Below are 22,598 nucleotides of genomic sequence, written 5' to 3' on the forward strand. Positions count from 1 at the left end.
TAAAAGTTTTTGCTGAATGTCACAGTCCTTAAGATCAGGAATATACAATTGCATACTAAGATAAAATAAAATGATCACTGCAGGAGAACTTTCATCCATTTTAGCAAGTCAATTTCTTATATCCATGTCATTTTGTATGACATATCATAGGACCAATGGATTTATACCATCAGTTTAAGAAATAAAACTCTTTCTGACATCAGACCAGCAACTAGAATCAACTTGCTTGAAAGTCATTACTATTATCCAACTCACTTTCTCAAATCACTGCGGTGGCTCCAAAATGTTTTTCAAATCAAATGAGAACTCCTAACTCTAGGATTCAAGCAGCTTTGCTGTCAGTTTCCTTTAAATTACTTTCCTCATCACACCACAGTTGCCCTTTTCGCACACTGGGCCCAATCTCTTCTCCCTTAGCCTGACCGTGTCATCATAGCTGTCTCATCCAGTTTTAATCCTCAATCCTCCAGGAAATGCAAACAAACAAAATAATGCATCTGCTTAAACTGACTAACCAGTCTAGAAACTATTTCTATTTCAGACAAGCTTCAGTTCCCAACAGTTAACTCTAAAGTTCTCAAACATCTTCCACCCTCTTATTATATTTATTTATGCTTCTGATCTAAGTAATTTATGTGATATTAATATAATTCATTACTATCAGCAGATTAAGCTCTTTTCAATACTTTCAAGCCCATTTATTGTTTATTGAAATCCAAGTAATCTTATAGAAAAACACAAATAAGGAAGTTAACTATTTATCCAGAATCATCAACTAAAATCATTGACAAATGAAAACAATAACCCAAATTAGACAAAACAGACTAAAAAGATGAGAATAGAAGTGTTAAAAGAAATATGTGAATATCAAGTAGCGAGTCTAAGATTTGAAAGTGATAATGAAACTAGTTTCATTTCTAAGCTACACACAGCATTTTTTTTTTATAATTTTTTTTTTTTTTTAACTTTTCCCCCAAAGCCCCAGTAGACAGGTGTAAGTCATAGTTGCACATCTTTCTAGTTGCTGTACGTGGGACTCGGCCTCAGGATGGCGGGAGAAGCGATGCGTCGGTGCGCGCCTGGGATCTGAACCTGGGCCGCCAGCAGCGGAGGGCGCGCACCTAACCGCTAAGCCACGGGGCCGGCCCTACACACAGCATTTTAATGGCCACGGCTCTATGCACCTCTATACATATATATGCTTAATTTTCATCATACAAAAATCTTAACAGATTATTAACTGTTTATTCATTTGATATTAACTGTTGTATGAGGGTGATACAAGAGATACAGATGATAATTTTACCTGAGTGCATACTATGAATGAAGAACTATGCTAAATTCCATATATGATACTGTTTTCCTCATTCTTCCCTTTGCCACACACTCCAGCTATGATGGCCTCCTAGCTTGTCCCTGACCCAGTCTTTGTATATGCTGTATGCCTTGCCTGAAATGCTCTACATCTGGTTACCCATTTAGATTGCTCCTTCACTCCTCAGGGTCTCTGTTTAAATTAGAGAGGCCTTTTCTGACTGTCTAATGTTTAAAACGTTATAATTTGTCCACACACAGACTTGTACATGAATATTCATACCAGCTTTACTCACAACTGGAAACAATAAAATCATCCATGAAAAAATGAATGAGTATACCAATCACAGTATATTCCTACAGTGGAATACTACTTAGCAAGAAAAAGGAATGAACTCCTCATAAACTAATGACATGGATGAACCTCAAAAATATTATATGCATGGACAAAAAGAAGCCAGTTTCAAATAATTCTATTTACACAAAAGTCTACAGAAGACAGTCAAATCTACAGTGACAGAAAGCACATCTGGTTGCATAGGGTCAGGGGGCGGGTAAGGGATGAGAAAGGAGCACAAAAGAACTTTTTGGGGTCATGGAAACATTCTATAACTTGATTGTGGTGATGGTTATGTGGATGTAGACATCTATACACTTAAAATGGTGCTTTTTATTATATGTAAACTTACTCCAATAAAGTTGCTTAAGAATGTATGCAGATTACCAGTATACCATTTATTTGTTTATAAAGCTGGGATTCAATCCCAGGTTGTTTGACTTGGAGCCCATGCTCTGAACCACTATGTTGAGTGAGTTTTTTGTTTTAAATAAACACAAAACCTCAAATAAGAAAATGATTGCTGAATTTTAAAAGCCTCTCTAAGAGAATGTGTCTGTATATATCCTGATAAAATTGTCTGGGCTTAAATTCTTTGGGGTTTCTTATTTTGGAACTGTATTCAGAATTCAATTATTAGTGATTCAAAGAAATCCATGTCATTACTTTATTACACACTTTTGGCCTCAAAACAGTATTGGCCCTGCTTGATCACCATTTGTAATCACCAGGTTTAGTTAGGGCTTGATGATTTTTGTCTTTGCCTAACATATCAGCTGTAAGCACAAAACATCAAGATTTGCTACTATTAAGGATAGCCAAACTCATGTGCTAAAAGAAGAGTTTTAAAAATACCTGGGGAAGTCCAGCCTCATGAGAATTAGTGAAATTGAGTTTCATCAGTTGATTACACCAAAGAGATATCAACTTTCTCTTAAGTGTACAAGATTTTGCATATTGTTAAAAAATCATATTTTGGGGCCAGCCCGGTGGCGTTTGCGGGTTCAGATCCTGGGTGCAAACATACACACCGCTCATCAAACTATGCTGTGGCGGCGTCCCATATACAAAATAGAGGAAGACTGGCATAAATGTTAGCTCAGGGACCATCTTCCTAACAACAACAACAAAAAGTCATATTTTGTGCTCACAGCTTATATACCGTAAATTAATGACTAAAGAGTTAATAGGACATTGATACCTACAATTAGCTCAGACTTCTATCATTAATTCCTATGTTGAAGCAATTAATTACAACTTTTAAGATTTAGTATGTTGAAGTTAAGTTGGTACTTAAATATTAAAATTAATTTGCAAAACAGAATTTCAATATAGTTGCATTTCACATACGATTATAGTATAGCAATTGATGTGCAATTATGGGATAAAAAGTATGAAGACGTATTAGTGATACTTTTATTACAAAGTCTTTAATACATTTTCTCTCACCCACTCAAGGTAATTTTATTAATTTCAACACCAAAACAGCATCCTAATTAACAACATAGTTCCATATCCTTATTCTCATTACAGGGAGTAGGAAGCTGTGATGTATGAAAATATACTTTTATGACTTTTTTTTTAAGACTCTTTTTATGTTTGTTATTTTTCATTTTCAAAGCACTTTTCATTCAACTCAGCCTTCTCATTATGTTTGGTATTTACCCACATTATAGAAAACCAAGATACAAAAACTTTAATTGGCTTCCTCAAAGGCCAAAGAAAATATCAATAACAGACTCTCTACTAGAATTTAAAGGTTCTTAAGGTTGTGGCAAAACCACAAAACTACGCAAAACATAATTCCCTTCATTAACTATTATATCTGGTATAGAGATAATAGTCATATAGTGCAACCACCGTTTTAATTCTGTTTTGAAGATTAATTTTAAGTGTGAAACCACAGGCATTTAAAACTTATGTACTTATGGATGAAAAAACAAAACAAAACACCCTCAAAGTCTAACAAACTTAACGCTACCATTCAGTCAAACACCAGCATGAAGAACACAACATTTTTCATTTGTAGAAAATATTTTTAAATCTCACATATTTAGTAGACATGAGTGGAACATTCTGATGGGACAAGTGGACATTTTGGAGACAAGATTTGAGATTAAGCAATGATCAAGCAGTTCGCTGTCAAGGCTTCTATATTACTGTTTCCATGTAGATATTTAGGTAAATCATCCACCAGACAAAAGAATAAAGGTAAAAATCCCTAAATTATGTATGATTCACATCTTTTTTTGTAAATGAGCAAGAAGATAAGCTCATATATTCAATGGTCAATAAATACAAAAATGAAAGGTTTGAATACATACTAAATGAATATGGGTTCATAGAGTACAATGGTATAAAACATAGAATCTTGAAAGAAAATCAAGTGGCATTTCCAGTGAGCAAATTTTATTAGGTAGAATCAAATGTATTTAGCAACACCCCCCAAGCCCCCCAACCTTTCTTTGCATTTTAAGGGAAGAGAAGAACTAAAGGTTTTATTTCTGCAAAGAAGATTGGCACTGGAGTCAAGCATCTGATTCTAATACCATCTCTGACACTGGCCAATGAATAACATTTCACTTTGACCTCTCTTCAAACACACGATGCGCAGATTACCAATTAAGGTGCACTATGTAGCTTTAATCATAGCTACCAACACATCACATCAGCACGCTAGGTGGCAAAGATGAAATACTATTTGTACAGTGAAATAATAAAATATAGCTTTACCTTTTCAAATGGTAACGTCAGCTATCACTTTATACACTCAAAAAAACCCACATTTCAAAACCTTTAGTTTCAATTTAACACATGGCATGCTTAACGGTTTCAGCACTTCTAATTCTTTTAAGTAAGTGTTACAAACTGAAAGCAAGGCAGGTAGGTATTAAAAATATATTGGAACATCTTAAAATTACCAGCCTTACCAGTGGAAATAAAATGATGGCAATTAAAAGTAATAAAGGTTATTAAAAGTTAAGGCCTCAGAGGCTAAGAAGTCATGTTAGACTGTCAATTGTTTTCCCCACGGTGGGAAATCAGTTAGAAATTAAAAAAAAAAAATCTAGTAGTTTAGTTGTGGTCAAAGAAAGAGTCAGTGGGGATGGGGAGGTTTCAGCAACATGCTGGTAGAAAAAAAGAGACTTACATAGTCTGGGAGGGCAGTGAAATGGAAGGCGTGGTAACCTCGCTCACTTAGTTGTCATTTTTGATTTTCAATGACATTTTTTTCATTCTTTCGCCTAGTAAAGATGACAGAAGGTCCTAATTTATTATCTGATGTCTATTTCTCTTCCTAGATTTAAGAGTTTAACTGTATACAGTCATATAATCCAAATACAGACACTTTGAAAAAAACTAAAGCACCGATGTTGCATGCATTCAATTATACTTATAGCTGCATCCACAAACCAGAGATAAGGGCTGGGGGGAAAGAATCAGCCGACACAGCCCAGGTGACCGGGGAGAGAGGGGTGGTGGATTTGCAGGTTCCTCAGATTAAAGCAGTAGAAGGGAGGGGATGATAAAGAGCTAAGCTCTTCTTGAAATGATCTGAGCCACAGAGTCTAGAAGAATGCAGAATTACAGTGCTGAGCACGCCTCTGTGGTCCACATATTCTATATGCACACACAGAGCTGGTCAAAATACACGTGACACACCACAATAGACATTCTCTCCATTAGACGCCATCTGCTGCCAAGCTTAGGCTGTATTTTAGATGATGAGAGAAGTATCACTGACACTTTTATAAACATGCCCTAGCAGATGGTTTGGGCTTGACTGAAGGGAAAAAAAAGGTGCAGGGTAAATTTCTGTTTTGTATGTAAATCATACCGTGGCCAGATCAACCTAGGCAATGCCATGGGGCCCCTGACATTTCCTTCCACTTCCACTTTTTGGGTGCACTTCAATATCTACTGGGCTGGCATGCCGAAGGTGCTCAGGAAATATTTGTGAATAAACAAATGAAGAGACTGCATAAATTAAATTCCGCGAAGAAAACCACCCAGAGGGCAAAAGCCCTCACTTCCACAGCTGATTTGTACATTTTAAGGAGCATGAGGGGATAGTAAAAAGACTAGAAAAGGAAAAAATTGAAAAGACTTTTCATAAGAAGTAAGGGAAGGGATCAAAGGAGAAAGAAATAATACTGAAAAAACCCCAAATAATTTAATGCCAAAGTTGTCTCCTGGCATTGCAAATGCTGGCCAGCAGCAAAATATTGGAATTTGGATTTTACTTCTCTAAAGGCAAATACCTCATCTGTTCATCTGGTCTCATATGAATACTTTCCTATTCTCATGTATAATCTTAAGTAGATGGTTTGATAGGTGCATGATATTTATTCTCCTTATTTTTAAAGAAACTATCTATGGAGGAAGTTTAAAGTTAAAAGGTGTTGTCTGAAATTTAGCCAGGATTATTCACACAAAGAACAATCAAAATAATGTTTAGTCGGTTTCCATAGGTATGTATTCATTGGACTATGTTTATTTTGAAAAATGAATCTTCTGCAAAAGACATTTTAACTATACTATAAGAGATTACTATTATTATTATTTAAGAAGCAGCAGGATAGAATAATCTTAGTTCAATTAATATTGTTAAAAATTAAGGAACTATTAGCATAAAAATGTTGAGGAAAGCTTCCAGCTTTGGGGCTCCCTTCAGTGTGAGCTGATCTCACTATATGATCGTTTATAAAGTTCTACTATAATGAGAGCAGAGAAAGAAGAAAGTTCTCTGCACCCAGCTCATTAGTATGCAACTCCAGGGTAATCCTACTCTCAGAGAAACACAGAGATGAGTCAGTAGAGAGCCACATTCTTTAGTTTTTCCAGGCCAACCTCCTAGCCTGAATGAAAGCCGGTCCATGCCAGTCAACAGGAAGCCAGCAACTGCTTCTGGAGGGAATCTCTTCCATTTTTCAGTCCGTAACACATGTGGGTAAGAGTGGTCAAGTCTGCCTTGAAGAGAGGCCCATCCCAGTCTAGTTTATACATCATCTGGCTCTGTTCTCTGCCTAGGATGTACTATATATGGGTATGTCTGAAGAAACGTAAGGACGTTGTGTGAAATGGAGTTTGCAGGGTTTGGTGAGAGACTGTTCTTTAGGGTGTTGGCTTCTCTGAAGTTATCAGTGATAACTAAGACTATCGAGTCTGTTGATGCTGAGACCCCTAAACTGAATGGGTTGCTACTCTGAGCTGCTTCTGCTTTACCTGATGAGAAAGAAATTATCCCCACTGCAGAAAAGTACGTACTAAGCAATTCGTGAAATCATTCTCTCTTTTTTTAAAAATAATCTTCAAACAAGTTACGTTGCTCAACATTAGGGCACAAAAGCAAGCCCAGGGAAGTACAGGTGTTTTCGGATTCCTTTCACGCGTCCATCTCACTCAGCATTAAGACCGAGGCGCCTGGGAAGAGAGCACCCAGAGCTACATGCTTCTGTTTGCAGGCAACTTCCGTTTTCTCCCGTCTAAGGAGAAACGTTTGGCCGTGTGTTCCTGCTAAGCAAGGCCTGCAAAAGCTGGCTGACCTAATTTAAAATACGAGCTCTCGCTGAGCTCTCATTGCATGAACCTCTTCCAAACATTAGCTATTTTTTGTTCGTTCAGTTCTTATTTCATAAAAAGTCAGCCCATCCTTCTCACAGTCCCAGTGACCTGCTTTCTCTCCTTCCCCAAAGCACATCGCTTCTCCTGCTAGCCTCTGCCTTAATCACTTTTATTTGTGGGACACTAGGGAGGGGATGGTAATGCTTAGAGTAGGGAAGAAAACTCTTTTTTAAAAAATTCTTCTTATTATGATCATGTTTAGATGAAATATGGGGCTTGCCATCGACAAAATTACAAAACAATTCCACTGGGAGTCCAGACGGTTCAGTGTAATTCATCTATGAAAAAGCGAACTTTAATTGTTACTCTTGGCAGCAATCTAAGAGAAGAGTGAAATATTATACTAAATATTGCCACGTGCAATAGTAAAATGCTCTTTCCCCCTTGCCAGAAGCAGTGTACAGCCCCCTTCGGACTCAGGTTTGGATCTGGCGATTTAGTCTAAATCCTCTGTTCCCCCCTCTCCAAAACCAACAGAGGTTTTCAAAAGAGTTGCGTTTTTTTATTAGAACCATTTGCTCTTTTTAAGTTGCCAAAAAGGAATAAGTAAAACTAAGACTTTTATTTGGGTTAAAGTTGATTCCTCAACTTCATGGAGGTCAATGTACTTAGTCTGTGAACATTCTACTAAGAAGTTCATTGCAGTGTTGAACCGGCCAAGGTTATGTTTTGTTCCCTTCCTCCCCTCCCCCCAAACCCCAAAGCCTCATGGGAGGAGGTGGGGAGCATATGCAAACTAATCAAAATGAAACATACATATGGCAAATTACATCCTAGATTTTCTAGAACTGAAATTTCAAGTATTTTTGATGCCACACATAACAATTGCTATTTTGGGATCAAGTGTCTTGATTTGGGCTTCAGAAAATGTGATCCCAACAGGTATTTACAACTGTTTCGATTAAAAGTTCATTGAACACTGCTGCATTATATAGTTCATGAGCATGGAAAGGTGTTGATAATACCCAAAAGCAGAGGGATATTTGCATGAAATGAAGTCTTTAGTGAAGATGTTAATCAAAGAACTATTTTATATGGTGCTGGTTACCTGGTATATTTATAGCTTTTGGCTAAGCATGAGACTATAATAAGCTATTTGCAAATAATTTTTTATATTACATTTTACATTTCCCATATGAATATTTACATACATTGGATATAATTCACTAAGGATATATTAAAATCATATGTAAGATATCATATGTAGATAATATTATTCAGCTTCTAAAATGTTTAAGTTGGGGAACTTAAGGCCCATAAAAAATGTACGACTTGCCCAGGATCATTCAGCATGTTACCAATGATCTGAGAGCCAGAACCTCAATTTTTAAGTAGATATTCCCTATGCTCTGGGATACTGGTTTTCATCCATGGGGATATATGATGATACTAAGATTATTTGAGAGTAAATTTAACTCCGCAGATATGACAAAAAAGAAATCTTAGTTGTAACTTAAATTAATAGACATATGAAACCTGAGTAAATATACTACCTTTAGGACATCTGCTTTATATATTTATTTTCTTTTTATTATCACATATGTTATGGATGGCAACAAACAAAATGGCTACTGTTAGTAAGACATTCTGAGGGAACTATAATCTCTCTCAGCCATGGGAAACATAGTTGGCACTTACTATATACTGTGCACAATGGCATAAAGACTGCGCATTACAAAGGTTCATAAGAACTTAGTTTATATCAAGTAATGTCTGAGAATTATGCCTGTTTTTCTGTTTGTGGAAGTTTAAAAAAAAAAACAAAAACCAAAATGTATAGAAAGCATGGCCTAGCAACTGACAGCGCTATACTCAAGTGAAAAAAATATATACCGATTATTTAAGTGGAAGGAATCGCTATAGAAGGTGAGGAATTTTTAAATGCATTGTTACAAGTACCACTCAGATAATCAATGACAGCACATAGTAAACTAATTAGGACGCCCATAGGTCGGCTACACTTGGAGGTTGGTTACCTTTTAAGAAATTGACCTATGATACGGGAAGCCAAGGAAATCTGCCTTATATGTGTTGTTTTAATTTAAAAAAAAAGAATCTGCCTTTTATTTACTAAAAGATCAAGCTCTTCGTGTGTGAGCACAAAATCTAAAGTTTCTTTTGAGGGCTTCTATTTCCTGCTCTCCATTTAAAATGGGGGAAAAATAAAAATATTTTGCCTGTGACAGAATATGAAAGAAGTTCTCACCCTTAAAACCAGCAGCATTGGTTTTCCAGTCATTAGCGTTCAAATGTCCTGCACGGGAAGTCCTGACAATAACATGCTGCACGTCTCTCCAGGTCAGAAACGGACTGGGGAAAGACAAGGTAAGAATCATTGTACCAAAAAAAAAAAGATGGGGGAAGCAGAGAGTCACAAGCAAATTAAAAAAGCGAAAGCAAAATGGCAAAGTACTAAAAACATAGGGTCAGCGATTTGGGTTTGGGATAAACAAATGCCAAATGCCGCTCTTGTTCTCAACGTGGAGAAGTGACATTAGTCTGAGGGAGGCAGAAAATGTGACCTTAAATTTAAGAAATCATGTGATATTAGTCAGTGTAACTTAGTTTTTAAAAGGGTGAGGATTTCCAGTTTCCTCAACAAGATGGCTCCCAATTCTGGCTCTGTCGACCTTTGCGTAAAAGCTCACGTCACTGTTGGAAAATTACAATAAGCTAAAGTCAACGCCGAAGGCCTCTGGAATATTCCCTGTTCAGTTGTATAGCCAGGCAACTGATTTGTAATTTAACAAAGAACTTAGCAATGTTTATTCTGCATGTATGTGTAGGATATGGAAAAAGTCTCAACTGAAACCGAGGCCCTATCTTCCCCATTTTAGGAAAAGAATATGGCAGAGAGCCCAAAGCTGGGCTCCAAGGTACAGACAGCTATGGGAGTTTTCTTAACTTGCAGTAAGTAGCTTTTATATTAAATTATTAGATACCTATTTCTTGTGGCTATTAGCACTGAAGAGCACAAAGAAACTACTGAACACGAGATATTTTCATTGAACAACTGCAATACTAATCATAAGCATACAGAAAACAAATTCAAATACATACACAGACTTTTGTTCTCTTTCAAAGAATATGTATATACCGGAAGGCATTTGACTCAGGGCGTGCAGGAAATTCTAATCAGGATACTTATTCAATTCAGTCTTGAATGTATGGTGTGAGTCTGACTTAACTAGGAAATATGGCAGTTACCATGCAGCTTGTGTAGTTATTTTCTTTGTTTCTCTGCTGCCATGTTTATTTTAGAAAGACAATTGCAAAGGAGGGGTCAGAACACTTGGAGGGGGGGAGACAATGACTTGCTACCTTCCAAGGCGCGACAGGGGCATGTGGTAGTTCCTGTGTCCCCTCATATGCGCACATATGGACACTTGCATCTCCCAGGCAGAGTGAGAGCCTGGTACCTTAATTGTAGCTAATTTTCAATGATGGAGCTGCACATTGCTTCACTTTATACTACATCTTCCCATCACACTCGCCACATATGTGTTTTTGAGGGTGGTCTCCTAACGAGAGGGGGCCCAGTGATCAGAATCTGGCTCCTTCATTTTCTACCTATGTGAAATTGACTTCTCAAAGTCACAGTTTCCCCACTTAGAATGTGGATGCTAATATCTACTTTACTTCCTTGTACCGCATGAATCAAAGTAATGCCAAGTACTTAACCTAGTTCCTCGTACAAAATAAACCATTAAGAAGTGGTAGGCAGTACAACATTTTGCTAAATTACGAGCCGCAGCTCCTATTTGGTGGCTTGGAAACGAAGAAGATGGGGCGAGAAAAGTGCTATAGAGTTCTGATACTTTTTTGTTATGCCTGCAGATTAAAAATAAAAGGAGAGACATTACTACCATTTTCAAAGTTTTCAGAGGGAGCAAGATTGGATTTAGACTATTTCGTACAATTGCATTAACTAAAGAACTTATACTAAGGAAATTAAAACCCAACCACATGAATTTTAAAAATATGAAAACAGAATTATTTTTGTTTTGATATAACACGCGTTAGGAACCAATTTCTGAGAAGGCATGAAACCCTGAAGAAAGGGAGGGAGGTTGTGTGATGGATCCCAGGAGGCAGGGAAGTTTTGCTTCTAAGACAAATAGCATGATTTAGCCCTTTGCTGACTAATACTGAATCCACATAATAATTCAGTAAACTCAATGCACTATGGTCAGGAAAATTAGGAAACAAGTCAAGCGACAATTCTGAATGTTTATTTCAATACAAGATGTTCTAGCTCTGCCTGAGCTGTGAATCTAATCTCTTTTCTCTTTCCCACTGTAGTTTTTTGGGTGAAAGGCAAAAGCAACCACAAAAATCTTAGTCTGGAAAGACATTCCAGCCACTTTTTTAGGGTAAAGCAGAATCCTCTCAAATGAACATACATGTTTTTGTTTTTTCATGAACAAACAGCAAGATACCTAAAAGTACACTTAGATTTGATAAATATGTCTACATCAACCTAGTGATTTTTAAAATAACATTTAACACAGTTAAAACTTCCACGTTTTAAATATTACCCTTTAGGGGAAAAAAAGACAAGAAATGAAACAAGTTTCTCATGTTATCTATCACCAAGGCAAAATTCCTTCAGAAATATCCAGCACAAGGTTCTGACCACCGGGAGACCATTTCTCTAGTGAACCTTAGCACTATAAATATAATAATAATAACAGAATAGAGGACATTTATCTTGTACCTTAAGCTGTTGTATTCAGGCAGATTCAGGATGCGTCCTGCATTCAACCCAGCCTGAAGAAATAAGAGTTACTTGCTCTCATGCTGAGTTAGTTGCAAAAACTAGTTCTTTGAGTGTTTAGGAGCAATTAGGAGGAAGAAATTAACTTCAGGAAATTGGAACTACACATGGAAGGAGGGAGGCATTCAGATAATTTTACTCTGACGTTTGATAATGCACAACTTTAGAAATGATTTAATTTCAAAATTTCCTGAATTTCACCAAAATAAAGTGAGGTAGATTTTGAATCAGTGATGTTTCTACCTGTGGGAAGGTAACTCAGGAAACAGCCATAGGTTAATTTGTTAATGTCCTGAAGGACTTTTGCTTATGGGGAAGTCTGATTCACATTTTACAACCTATTTTTATTTATGCTCACAGAGATGACATACAAGAAGTCAAACGATCAAACATCTGGTAAACCATACACAGCGTGTAAGTAGAGAAGGGAAGACTGAGTGTCCTGTGTTGGAACTCCACAGTCCACAGCGGTAATGTAGGACCCCCTAAAACTTACCCTCTTCTGCCAAATACCCTGGACCCACACTTCACTAGCCTCTGAAAACCAGGACCCATCTCACCTCCAAGCACAGGAAGACTGAGCACCAGGAGCTTTGGGGCAAATGATAAACAAAAGGCCAAAAGTCTAACCGACCTGGAGAAGAATATAGTTTCTCTCAACTCTGAGCCTGGTGACCACTGATCTCATAATAAGCCACAGAGACGTATGCCACACATCCCTCAGGTTTCTTCCCGAACTACTGACCATTACACCCTTAAACAACAATATACATTAACAGGGTAACATTTATAAATGCCTGCAAGATGATGGCTAGCTATCTATGACCTTTCAAGGCAACAAAATACACATGCTTTTCTGGAGAGTTCTGTATATGTCATCTTTTCTTGTTAGGAAGTTTTGCATTCTTTAATGACCTTGTAGTAACAACCAATGTTCAGTGAGCACTTGGCCAGAACCAGGCACTGCATGTTGTACATGCGTTATGACTGTGTAATCTTAAAATTCGTAACATATGAGTAATATCTTTATTCCCATTTCATAGATGACAAAACTGAGGCTTTGAGTTACACACAAGAACTCAAGTACGTACAGGTGGTTAGTGGTAGAGCTACAATTCAAACCGGTTGCACTTGGCTGCAGAACATATGCTATCACTATTTACACCATCTCCTGATGGACCCACAAAGGTGAGATGGACATACACACAGCGGTTTGTCAGGGGGTTCTTTGACAACTGGATCAGGAAGCCAAGTGTGGCATGTCATGTCCTCATGGTCACACAATTTGTGTACACACACTGTCTCTCAACTCAGGTGGCTGATTTTTGTTTACCACAGAATGCAGGAGTTTCTTGAGTCTTAATTTGGTTCCAAAGGCCTAACTTCAGCATACTCTATCAAAGGTAAGCAGAAAGATATCAAACTAGGAAAATCATATTATTTTTAATAATATTTTATACTTATACTATTAATTATTATATTATTTCATAACTTTATTGTTATGAGTTTGTCACCTGCCTGACATGCTCACATTTTGATGTGGTTTACACCCTGGTTAGGTAACTGCTCCAGTCAGGAAACCTCAGCTGGACCTCATCCTAAAAGGTCTAGTTTCCAGCTGCAAAAACAGGATAATTAATGACACTACCACTACCTGGTGTTCGTATTACATTTTTCTTCTGAACAGTTCAAAGTATTTCATGGGCCCAACAGTAGGTTTAGAAGAAGTAGGATCTATCCCGAGAGAGACATTTCGTCTAGTGCTTCTTATTGGGATTCTAAGTGCAAATGCTAGCACTTAAAATTAAAAGAAAAAAATTTCTCCCCAAGAGTTCTCCCAGATAATTCTGTACACATGTGAATGTCTGAAATATATCTGTACTTGGTGGTCCTTAAAAACAAGGACCAATGTTGAATCTTCAGTGACTGACTCACCTGCATTTATTAAAAAGAAAAAAGAGAGCCGCCACCCCTGATGGCCTAGTGGTTAAAGCTTGGCACTCTCACTGCTTCGGCGGCCTGGGTTCGTTTCCTGGTCATGGAACCACACCACCCGTCTGTCAGTTGCCATGCTGTGGTGGCAGCTCACACAGAAGAACTAGAAGGACTTACAACTAGGATATACAATCATTCACTGGGGCTCTAACCCTCCAGATGGACCAATCATCACAGGCAGTTTAGTGGCAACTAATAAAAGGGACAACAGATACACATCTTATTACAGAAACAGAATTTATCAAGAAGAGCAACAGCAAAGCCAGATAATGAAAACTGTTCCCTAAACAGGGCAATCTTCCTTAAATACAAGAGTGACCCCATCTAATACAATGATGAGCGATTACATGGACCAGACCTATGGGGAAATTACGTGACCAATCAGCAATCATCCAAACATCCAACTTACTAAAGAGTCAACAAAAAATCCAAGACAAAACCAGGGTCCTTGCGTAAAATAGAAATGATAATAAGTAGCCACAAAATTAATGTCATTGTACAGATATTAAATAAGTCAGCAATTATGGGAAAGGATTCACTGTGAGCTGGAACACCAAAGATGAGGCAGAAAGTTGAATGGTAAAAACATTCCTCTAATTGTAGCCAGTGCATGCCAATGATGATTCAGGAATAAAATACCAACCATCCACCAAAGGAAACCAATTTTCTTTGTCAGGTAATAACACTCTGAAAAGATCATCAGATTGTCAGTCCCACTGCGAGCAGTACAGTCGGTCCTCTGGATCCACGGATGCAGAACCCATGGATATGAAGGGCCGACTAAGGGATTTGAGCACCTGTGGATTTTGGTATCCGCGGTGGGTCCTGGAACCAACCCCCTCAGTGGATACTGAGGGAGACTGTATATCGATAATGGGAGTGCATTTGTTTTGTTTTGTGTTCTACATTAATTCAAAAGTTCCAGGCCTAAATTGGGTTGTAATAATAGAAAACACAGTTAATAATACCTCCAGATTTAGAAATGTGACTTGTATTGGTATCACCTCAACAACTACTTATGATCCATTACACCTGAACCAAAGCAGCAAAGAAAAAAGAAAAGAGAAAATTGGTTCGGGACCACCCAAGTCAAATTTTTATTACACTCTCTTGTGAAACCACTCACAGATTCCCTGACTTTAGTATAAACCAAAGGCACAGAAATTAGTCTCTAAACACACTTAAGAAGATAGCCCCTACTTGACAAAGAAAAATCCTGGCTTATTTGCAGGATTTGTCATTACACCTAAAAGACATCAACCAACTTTTCCGCAGCCTTACAAACAAATGATATTTTGTTTGCAAGCTCAACAACCATTTCCTTGAGATACTTTGCTACATAAACTCTTTTTTGTTGTCCATTCCGACCCTGTGTATAACAGAGCAGAACCCTGCCTGGTCTTTTTTCCCAGCAGAAATCAGAAAGACCACCCTCTGAATTTATACTAGCATATATAATTCTGCTTAGTGAAATAATAATGCTCTAAGATCTGTCGAAAAGATCTGGTTTCAACAAGCTGATGGTGTAATCAGCAAGCTGACTGGCTGAGGAAGGAACTGTTTGTACCTCTGTGATTGTAACAAATCCTCTCTCTCCATTTGTGGAAGATCCTCCCTCTCGATGGGTGGTCATTGATGGGATGTTGCAGAGGATGGTGAAATGTTCTTTGGTTTGCTATCGGAGTGATTTATAGTATCAAATGTTAGAACGGAGGCTGCGAGCACACTTATTCACTTAACCAAACCACCAGACTGAAGTGTTTTTGAAACTTGTCTACACTGTTCAGGGATTTGCAGAGTTCTCACCTCAAAAGCCAGCAGTTGAACCTTGGACAGGTAACAAAAACGGTTGTGTCTCTATTATTACTATTATTCTAAATTATACATTTTTCTCTGATTATTCTTTTCCTGTTAAATACAAAGAATTAAAATGATGCTTTTCTACATGCTTATCAAAGAAGTATATTTTAAACAAGGATTTTCAATGTTCAGCCTTAATTTTAAAATTTATTGAAAATCATTAAGCATTTTGGATTCTAGAATGTTAAATGTTATTCCATTTTAGAAACTCCTGGTTTATTATGCCAACTCCTAGCAGTCTAATTATTACACATAAGTAGTAACAAAAAATATTTTTCAAAAACCTTACACCCTGCACACAGACACAAGAAAGATCAACTAAGACTAACAGAAATCTATTAGAAAAATTTTGGAGGTATTTCAAATAACTCTATAGTCGGTGTGACTGGAATGAGAAAAATAATTTTTAACTTTCCCATACTTCATATTAAGAAAGCAAAGCTGGCTTGTCACCTAAAGGAACGTAGGGAGGAAAAAGTAACAAAAAAACCCCCAAACCTAAGCCTTATTTCCCCATATATCTCCTGAATTAAAGACCCAAGATATTCATGGGCTAAAGAAGTAGGCACATAATTCTCTACTAGGCAAATTCTCCTTTTTATTTTCCAGGTAGCCCAAGTATTAACTTTGATATCTCTCCTGTCCCTATTTTCAGTCTCAACTTCCAGAAACTATGGCAGGAAATAGGGGGTAAATTCCAACTTTCTTTTCATTGCCTCCCCTACTCTATATGTCGGGATGTCAAAATTGTGTCTCCCAGACTCCCTAATAGTGAAAGGTGCACATGAGATAGAGTTCTGACTAATGAGGAGAGAATCTACTGGGCATTTCTGAGAAAGCCTTCGCTTTCCTGCTACAGGCATTCCCTAATCCTCTTTCATTCCATCCTTCCTACTTTTATTTCATTGTGGATGTGATGGCTGGAGCTGCAGCAGCCATTAAGAAAAGACCAAGAGAACAACATCTTTGGCCTTGGTAGCCTTGAGCTTCTGAACCAACATCTTGACTTGTGGATTTCCTGTTGTACCAGCCATACTTTCTTGCTACTGAATATAATTCCTGAAAGATGTATCTCCAAAAGTACAGAGTGTTAGCCAACATTTATTGAGTGCTCACTGTGTGCCAGGGACACTGTGAAAAGTGCTCCATATTCATTATTTTCATTGATATCTCATGAAAATCCTGGGAGACAGGTACTATTATTACTTTCATTACCAAAATAAGGACATCAAAGCACAGAAAGGTGAATGATGCTGCTCGGGGTCACATGATTAGCAAGAACTAAAACAGGCCGCAGGGAGTCTGACCCCAAAGCCCTGGCTCTGACCCACTCCAGCACCACATCTTGGACTGGAGGAAGGGCCACGAGGGGAAGTCAGGTCAGCAGTGCTCATAGAGACTGGCTGGCAGCGCCCAGTTGCTACAGAAGGATTAGAAAGATCCTGTCCTCACCCAGCATACTCACTTTGGAAGGATATCTGCCCAGATCTCAGAGTTGATGGGGGGTTTGCCCATCACTCCACCCTTCAATGGCAGATTGGAGCAGGTCTGTGCTAGGATGTGAGCAGGAACAGCATCACCCCCTTTCTGAAGCCAGAGTTTATCATTGAGGATGAATAATTTAAAAAAAAAAAGCCAAGAATGGAAAACAAAGGAAGAAAAAGAGGAAGGAAAAAGAAAAAACAGTAAAAGAAACATAAGAGGAAAGTACAAGAGAAAAAAAGGGATGAGAAAGGAAAAGAGAAGAGAGCAGAGAAGAAAAACAACAATAATACGGAATCACGGGAAAGACAGTGCAGAAAAAAGGAACATACAGTGGAATCAGCCAAAGGAAGTCTGCATTGGAGGGAGTCAATCAAAAAGGATATTGTGGAATTAATCTTGTGGAAAACTGAGCTAATGATGCTGAATACAAATGTGAGAACTTCCTGTATATTTTTTAGCAAAATAATGAAGAGATGATGAGGAAAGACAAGATGCTCAATTTGGAGGATAGAAAACAGAAACCCACTTGAGGATACCAGCTTTGTCTTCCTCTGAGGACTAACGTTTACTGGGTCTTCTCCATCTACTCACCAGGTGCTCTACTGTGCTTCACGCACATTACTGCACTCAATGCACATGACCCAACCCCACGAGGGAGACCACATTATTACCCCCTTTACAGACGCGGACACTGAAGCTGAGAAAGGTTAAATATCTTTCCCAAAGTCACGTAACAGTGAGAACTAGAAGGGGGTTTGAAGCTACATCTCTCAGACTCCAGGGCCCAAGCTTAGAAGTCTCACGGTAGATTTTGCCAGGAATCAAAATCACATTTGGTTAAAAATGTCCAAGGTAGGCTGGAAGGACTCAATGTGTTTCAGGAAATATTAAGAGTTGCACCTCCTAAACTCATCCTTAAATATATATATTTTCATTACAAATACAAAGAAAAAATATTCTAAAAGCCGGTATTCAGGATTTAAAAAAACAAAACATGATTTCTGTCTAAAGACCTCCTCTGCAAAGCTAATTTCAGCAGACAATGAGAGAACAGTTAAAGCTGTTGAAAAACGAACTCAAGAATTTTATACTAAGCTCCTGTCCTCCATGAGTAAATGCAGAAGACAAACACACAAAACTAAAAACCTTAGAATGTGTAGTTGTTAACAAAAGACCTATTGATGGCTCTAAAATAAACATAGATTTAAGACTTAATAATTGTTTTAACACAATTCTTCTGAAAAGAAAAGAAAGAAAAATAATGCTAAGAAACAAGTTAACTAAAATAGTCAGTTGCACAAATCTTGATTCTGGTGTTAAAGATGGAGACATGAGTATAGATTAAAGCAGTAAAATAAATGTAAGGCAAGTTTCTACAGCAAGGAGTCAAAGGGGATAACTCCCTTATTATAAGATATATTTATTTTTAAATCTCGGCTTTGTTTACTTAAAAAAATGAACATTTGAAAATTATTAAAATTATTTAAAAATGAACTTTTTACCTAAAAACATGACATACAAAAACTAAAAATTAAAGAATGTGCAGAGATTTTTCTCTGGCAAAATTACTTGCAAACAATGTAACATCTTAGACATTTTAAACAAAAAATACTGAAGAGGACAAAGAAGTACTATTTCACTGAAAGATAAGATGCTGTCTATAATAAATATCTCACAGCATGAAACTTGTGCATCAAAATGTATGGACCAAGGACTTTAAGAAAAAGAAGTAACTGATGAAACCACACTAGTGTCCAGATAATTTAATCCATTTATTTTAGGAGAAAGAAGATTTGTTTATATAACGTATATAATTTAATAATATCAAAATATATGCCCTACAAAGAGTAATTTTTTTCTTAAGAATTCATGGATCAAGAGTTTTGAAAGAAAAGGCGAAGATACATGGGTCCAAAAAGAAATCTCAACAATTGCCCTAGGGAAAAACAATACCTCACAAACCACTAGTGTGGGTGATTATCTGACCTTATTATCTCACCAAAATGCAGTGAAAAAAAAAGTTAATAATATATCTCATTAGAGACAAAGTTTGTTAAACACTTAAAAGTATGATTCTCAATCATCATTCTATCCAAGAAGCCAGACATCATTAGAAAATCATGACAGGGGCCGGCCCCGTGGCTTAGCAGTTAAGTGCGCGTGCTCCCCTACTGGCGGCCAGGGTTCGGATCCCAGGCATGCACTGACGCACTGCTTGTCCGGCCATGCTGAGGCAGCGTCCCACATACAGCAACTAGAAGGATGTGCAACTACGACATACAACTATCTACTGGTGCTTTGGGGAGAAAAAGGGAGAAAAAAGCAGGAGGATTGGCAATAGATGTTAGCTTAGGGCTGGTCTTCCTCACAAAAAAAAAAAAAAAAAAAATCATGACAGTCAGCCAAAAGTGTGTTCAGAGGTAAATGTGCACCTTTAAAAAACTGTATTAACATAAAAGGAAAAATAAATGAACCATGACTCAACCAATAAGATTTAAAAAAAAACAGAGTGAGCCTCAGGAAAGCAGGAAGGATATTAATGAAATAAAAAAAGGACAAAGGAAAAACAGCAATACTGAGCAACAAATCCAAGAACTGGCCTTTTGGGAAAAAAAAACCCAACAAAATCTAATAAAGAAAATAAAAAGAAAACACTAGTAAAATAAATGCTAAATAATAAGGCAATACAAGGGATTTTTATAGTATTAGGAAACCTATATCTAATCTATATCTATATAACTACATAATAATTGTATTATATACAATTATATTACAGTTATATATATAACTACATTACAGTTATATATATAACTATATATAATAACTGGCCAATAAATTTGAAAATCTTATGAACTGGACATGGTTCTGGAGAATATAAATGAAAAAAATTAAAAATTTATCAAAGAATTACCCCCAGACGGTTTCCTTCAAACTTACAAGGACAGTGATTCCAAGTGTCTCCAGAGAAAAGAAAAGCTGCAAATTTTCACAATTTATTTTGTGAATTTAACCGTCACTTGATACCAAAACTGGCAGCGACAGAGGCCAATTTCAAGGTGAAACCAATCTGAGTTAGAAAGTCTGACTCTTCATTTATTACCTGTGCTACCTTATATCTGAGGAATAAATGAAATAAATCATAAAGAAGAATTTAAAAGATTCTGTTTATCTGCCGTAAGTACACACTTAATGTTAGCTAGCTGCTGTAACAATAATATAGAACAAACACACACATGTTCACATTCAGTGAAAGAAACTATAAATCGCACTCAAGAAAAATAAACACAAAGGCATAAATAAAATATTCTAAAACTAAACCAATAGCATATTAAAGAAATAAATTTAATTCATGACTATAAGCAGAGAATATTAAGAGATCTATTATTCTAATAAATTATATCAACGATTCTAGTATGAGAAACTATATATTAATCTCAACAGATACTGACAAACACCCAAATCCCGTTCTCAACAAAACCTTTATAAAACCAAAAATGCTGCATAGCCTCAATGAAGAAAAGCAAACATTAACAAAGAGTGAAACAAAAGATTAAAAAAAAAAAAGAATCCAGAGAAAATCAGGACCTAGACGTGAAACCTCACTGTCATTTTTGATATTTAATAGTTTAGAATGGTTAGCTAATATCATAGAAATAATATTAATTGTGATGATATCAGCTTCCATATTTTTAATACATTCCATATGTCCAAATTTATTTAATCCCAGCAACAATCGTTGATTCTAGGTTATTACCTCAAATTTCAGATGAAGAAACTGAAACTCAACAAGATTAAGAAACATAATTTCACTTGTTCAAGGCCACCCACGTAGGAATGGTGTAGAGACAGGATGGAAACTGAAGTCAGCCTGACTCCAAAACCTGAACTTATAATGACCAATTTGTACCACCCTCCAATAAGAACAAACAAGAAAAATACTCAGATAAACAGAGACAAGTGTTACTATTGTCAGGTGCCATGTATAGATTCCAAAAAACAAACAAGGTAATGAGTTATAACACAACATGAGTTAAAGAGGCTAGAGATAAGAAAAACATACAAAAACCACAGCTCTGTTATAAATGCGCAATAACCAGTTAAAGGTACAATGGTAACCGCAAAATAAACAGATATTTACTATTCCAAAAAATAAATTGAAACCAAAAAGTTTTGAACTAAAGACACACCTAAAGCTTTATTTTGACAATAAAAGGAAGATCTGAATAATTCAGAGACAGATTTTCTTGAATGGAAAAACCAACTGTTATATAAAGAAGCCAAGATTCATACAAGTGTCATAAATTATCAATGGGATTGGTTTTGGAACACGGCAAAATGGTTCTAAATTTTATCTGGAAAAACTAACAGGTAAGAATGTTTAAGAAAATGTTTGAAAAATGGAGTGATACCGTAATGTTAAAACAATGGACAGAATAATAGTACAGAAAACTCTAAAGAGACCTTCATAAATGCAACAACTTAAAGAATGCAAAACAAATTATTTTGGGAGGAGATGGATCACTTAAATGACATTGGGCAAATGGGACCCCCATAAAAATTCGATTTAGACCCTCACACTGAACCAAAATAAATTCTAGTTGGTTAGACATTAACAATAAAATATGAAACAAGAAAACGCTAGATGAAAATATAAACTGGTAATTAATAGATTTTGAGATAGGAAAGGACTTTCTAATCTGGGGTCCATGGATTACTCTATGGTACAGCAAATCCCTGCCATATGTGTATTCGGGCTCATTTTAGGGGGAAGCACACAGAGCTTTCATCAGCATTCATAAAATTCTCCAGGAGGTCCCAGAAGATGAGGTATGACTAAATGAAGAACTTAAAAAGGACATGTATATTTGACTAAATAACTTAAAAATAAAGAAAAATCTCTCTGTCAAAACAGTATGAAGAAAACTTGAAAGCAAATGACAAATTGATAAAAGATTTTAATAACCATGGTCAAGAAGTAATATATTGAGCATTTAATATCCCAATAAGGAAAATATTAACAACATACAAGATTCACAGGCGCTTTGCAGAGCAGTCACAGCAGCACTACCCTTTTGAGTGACTTGGCAACACGTTTCTGAAACTCAATTTGAATAATACTTCTTACAATTCAGGAATTTCAACACACAATTTCCACCAAGTGAACAGAGATGGCAGCCACAAAGACCTGAAACCTCCCTTAATCTA

General features: G+C 36.7%; 1 protein-coding gene across 5 annotated transcripts in view; it reads right to left on the bottom strand.

Annotated features, from left to right (window-relative positions):
* Window positions 1–22,598, bottom strand: part of PCSK5 (proprotein convertase subtilisin/kexin type 5) — a 448,916-nt gene that overhangs the window by 219,982 nt on the left and 206,336 nt on the right. For all 5 annotated transcript variants that reach the window (XM_058565628.1, XM_058565627.1, XM_058565629.1 and 2 more), the window contains exon 10: window positions 9,483–9,586. In XM_058565628.1, coding sequence (XP_058421611.1) covers window positions 9,483–9,586 — 104 coding nt within the window. The remainder of the gene's footprint in view (window positions 1–9,482; window positions 9,587–22,598) is intronic.

Source organism: Diceros bicornis, chromosome 22, assembly GCF_020826845.1.
Source record: "Diceros bicornis minor isolate mBicDic1 chromosome 22, mDicBic1.mat.cur, whole genome shotgun sequence".
Lineage (NCBI taxonomy): Eukaryota > Metazoa > Chordata > Mammalia > Perissodactyla > Rhinocerotidae > Diceros > Diceros bicornis.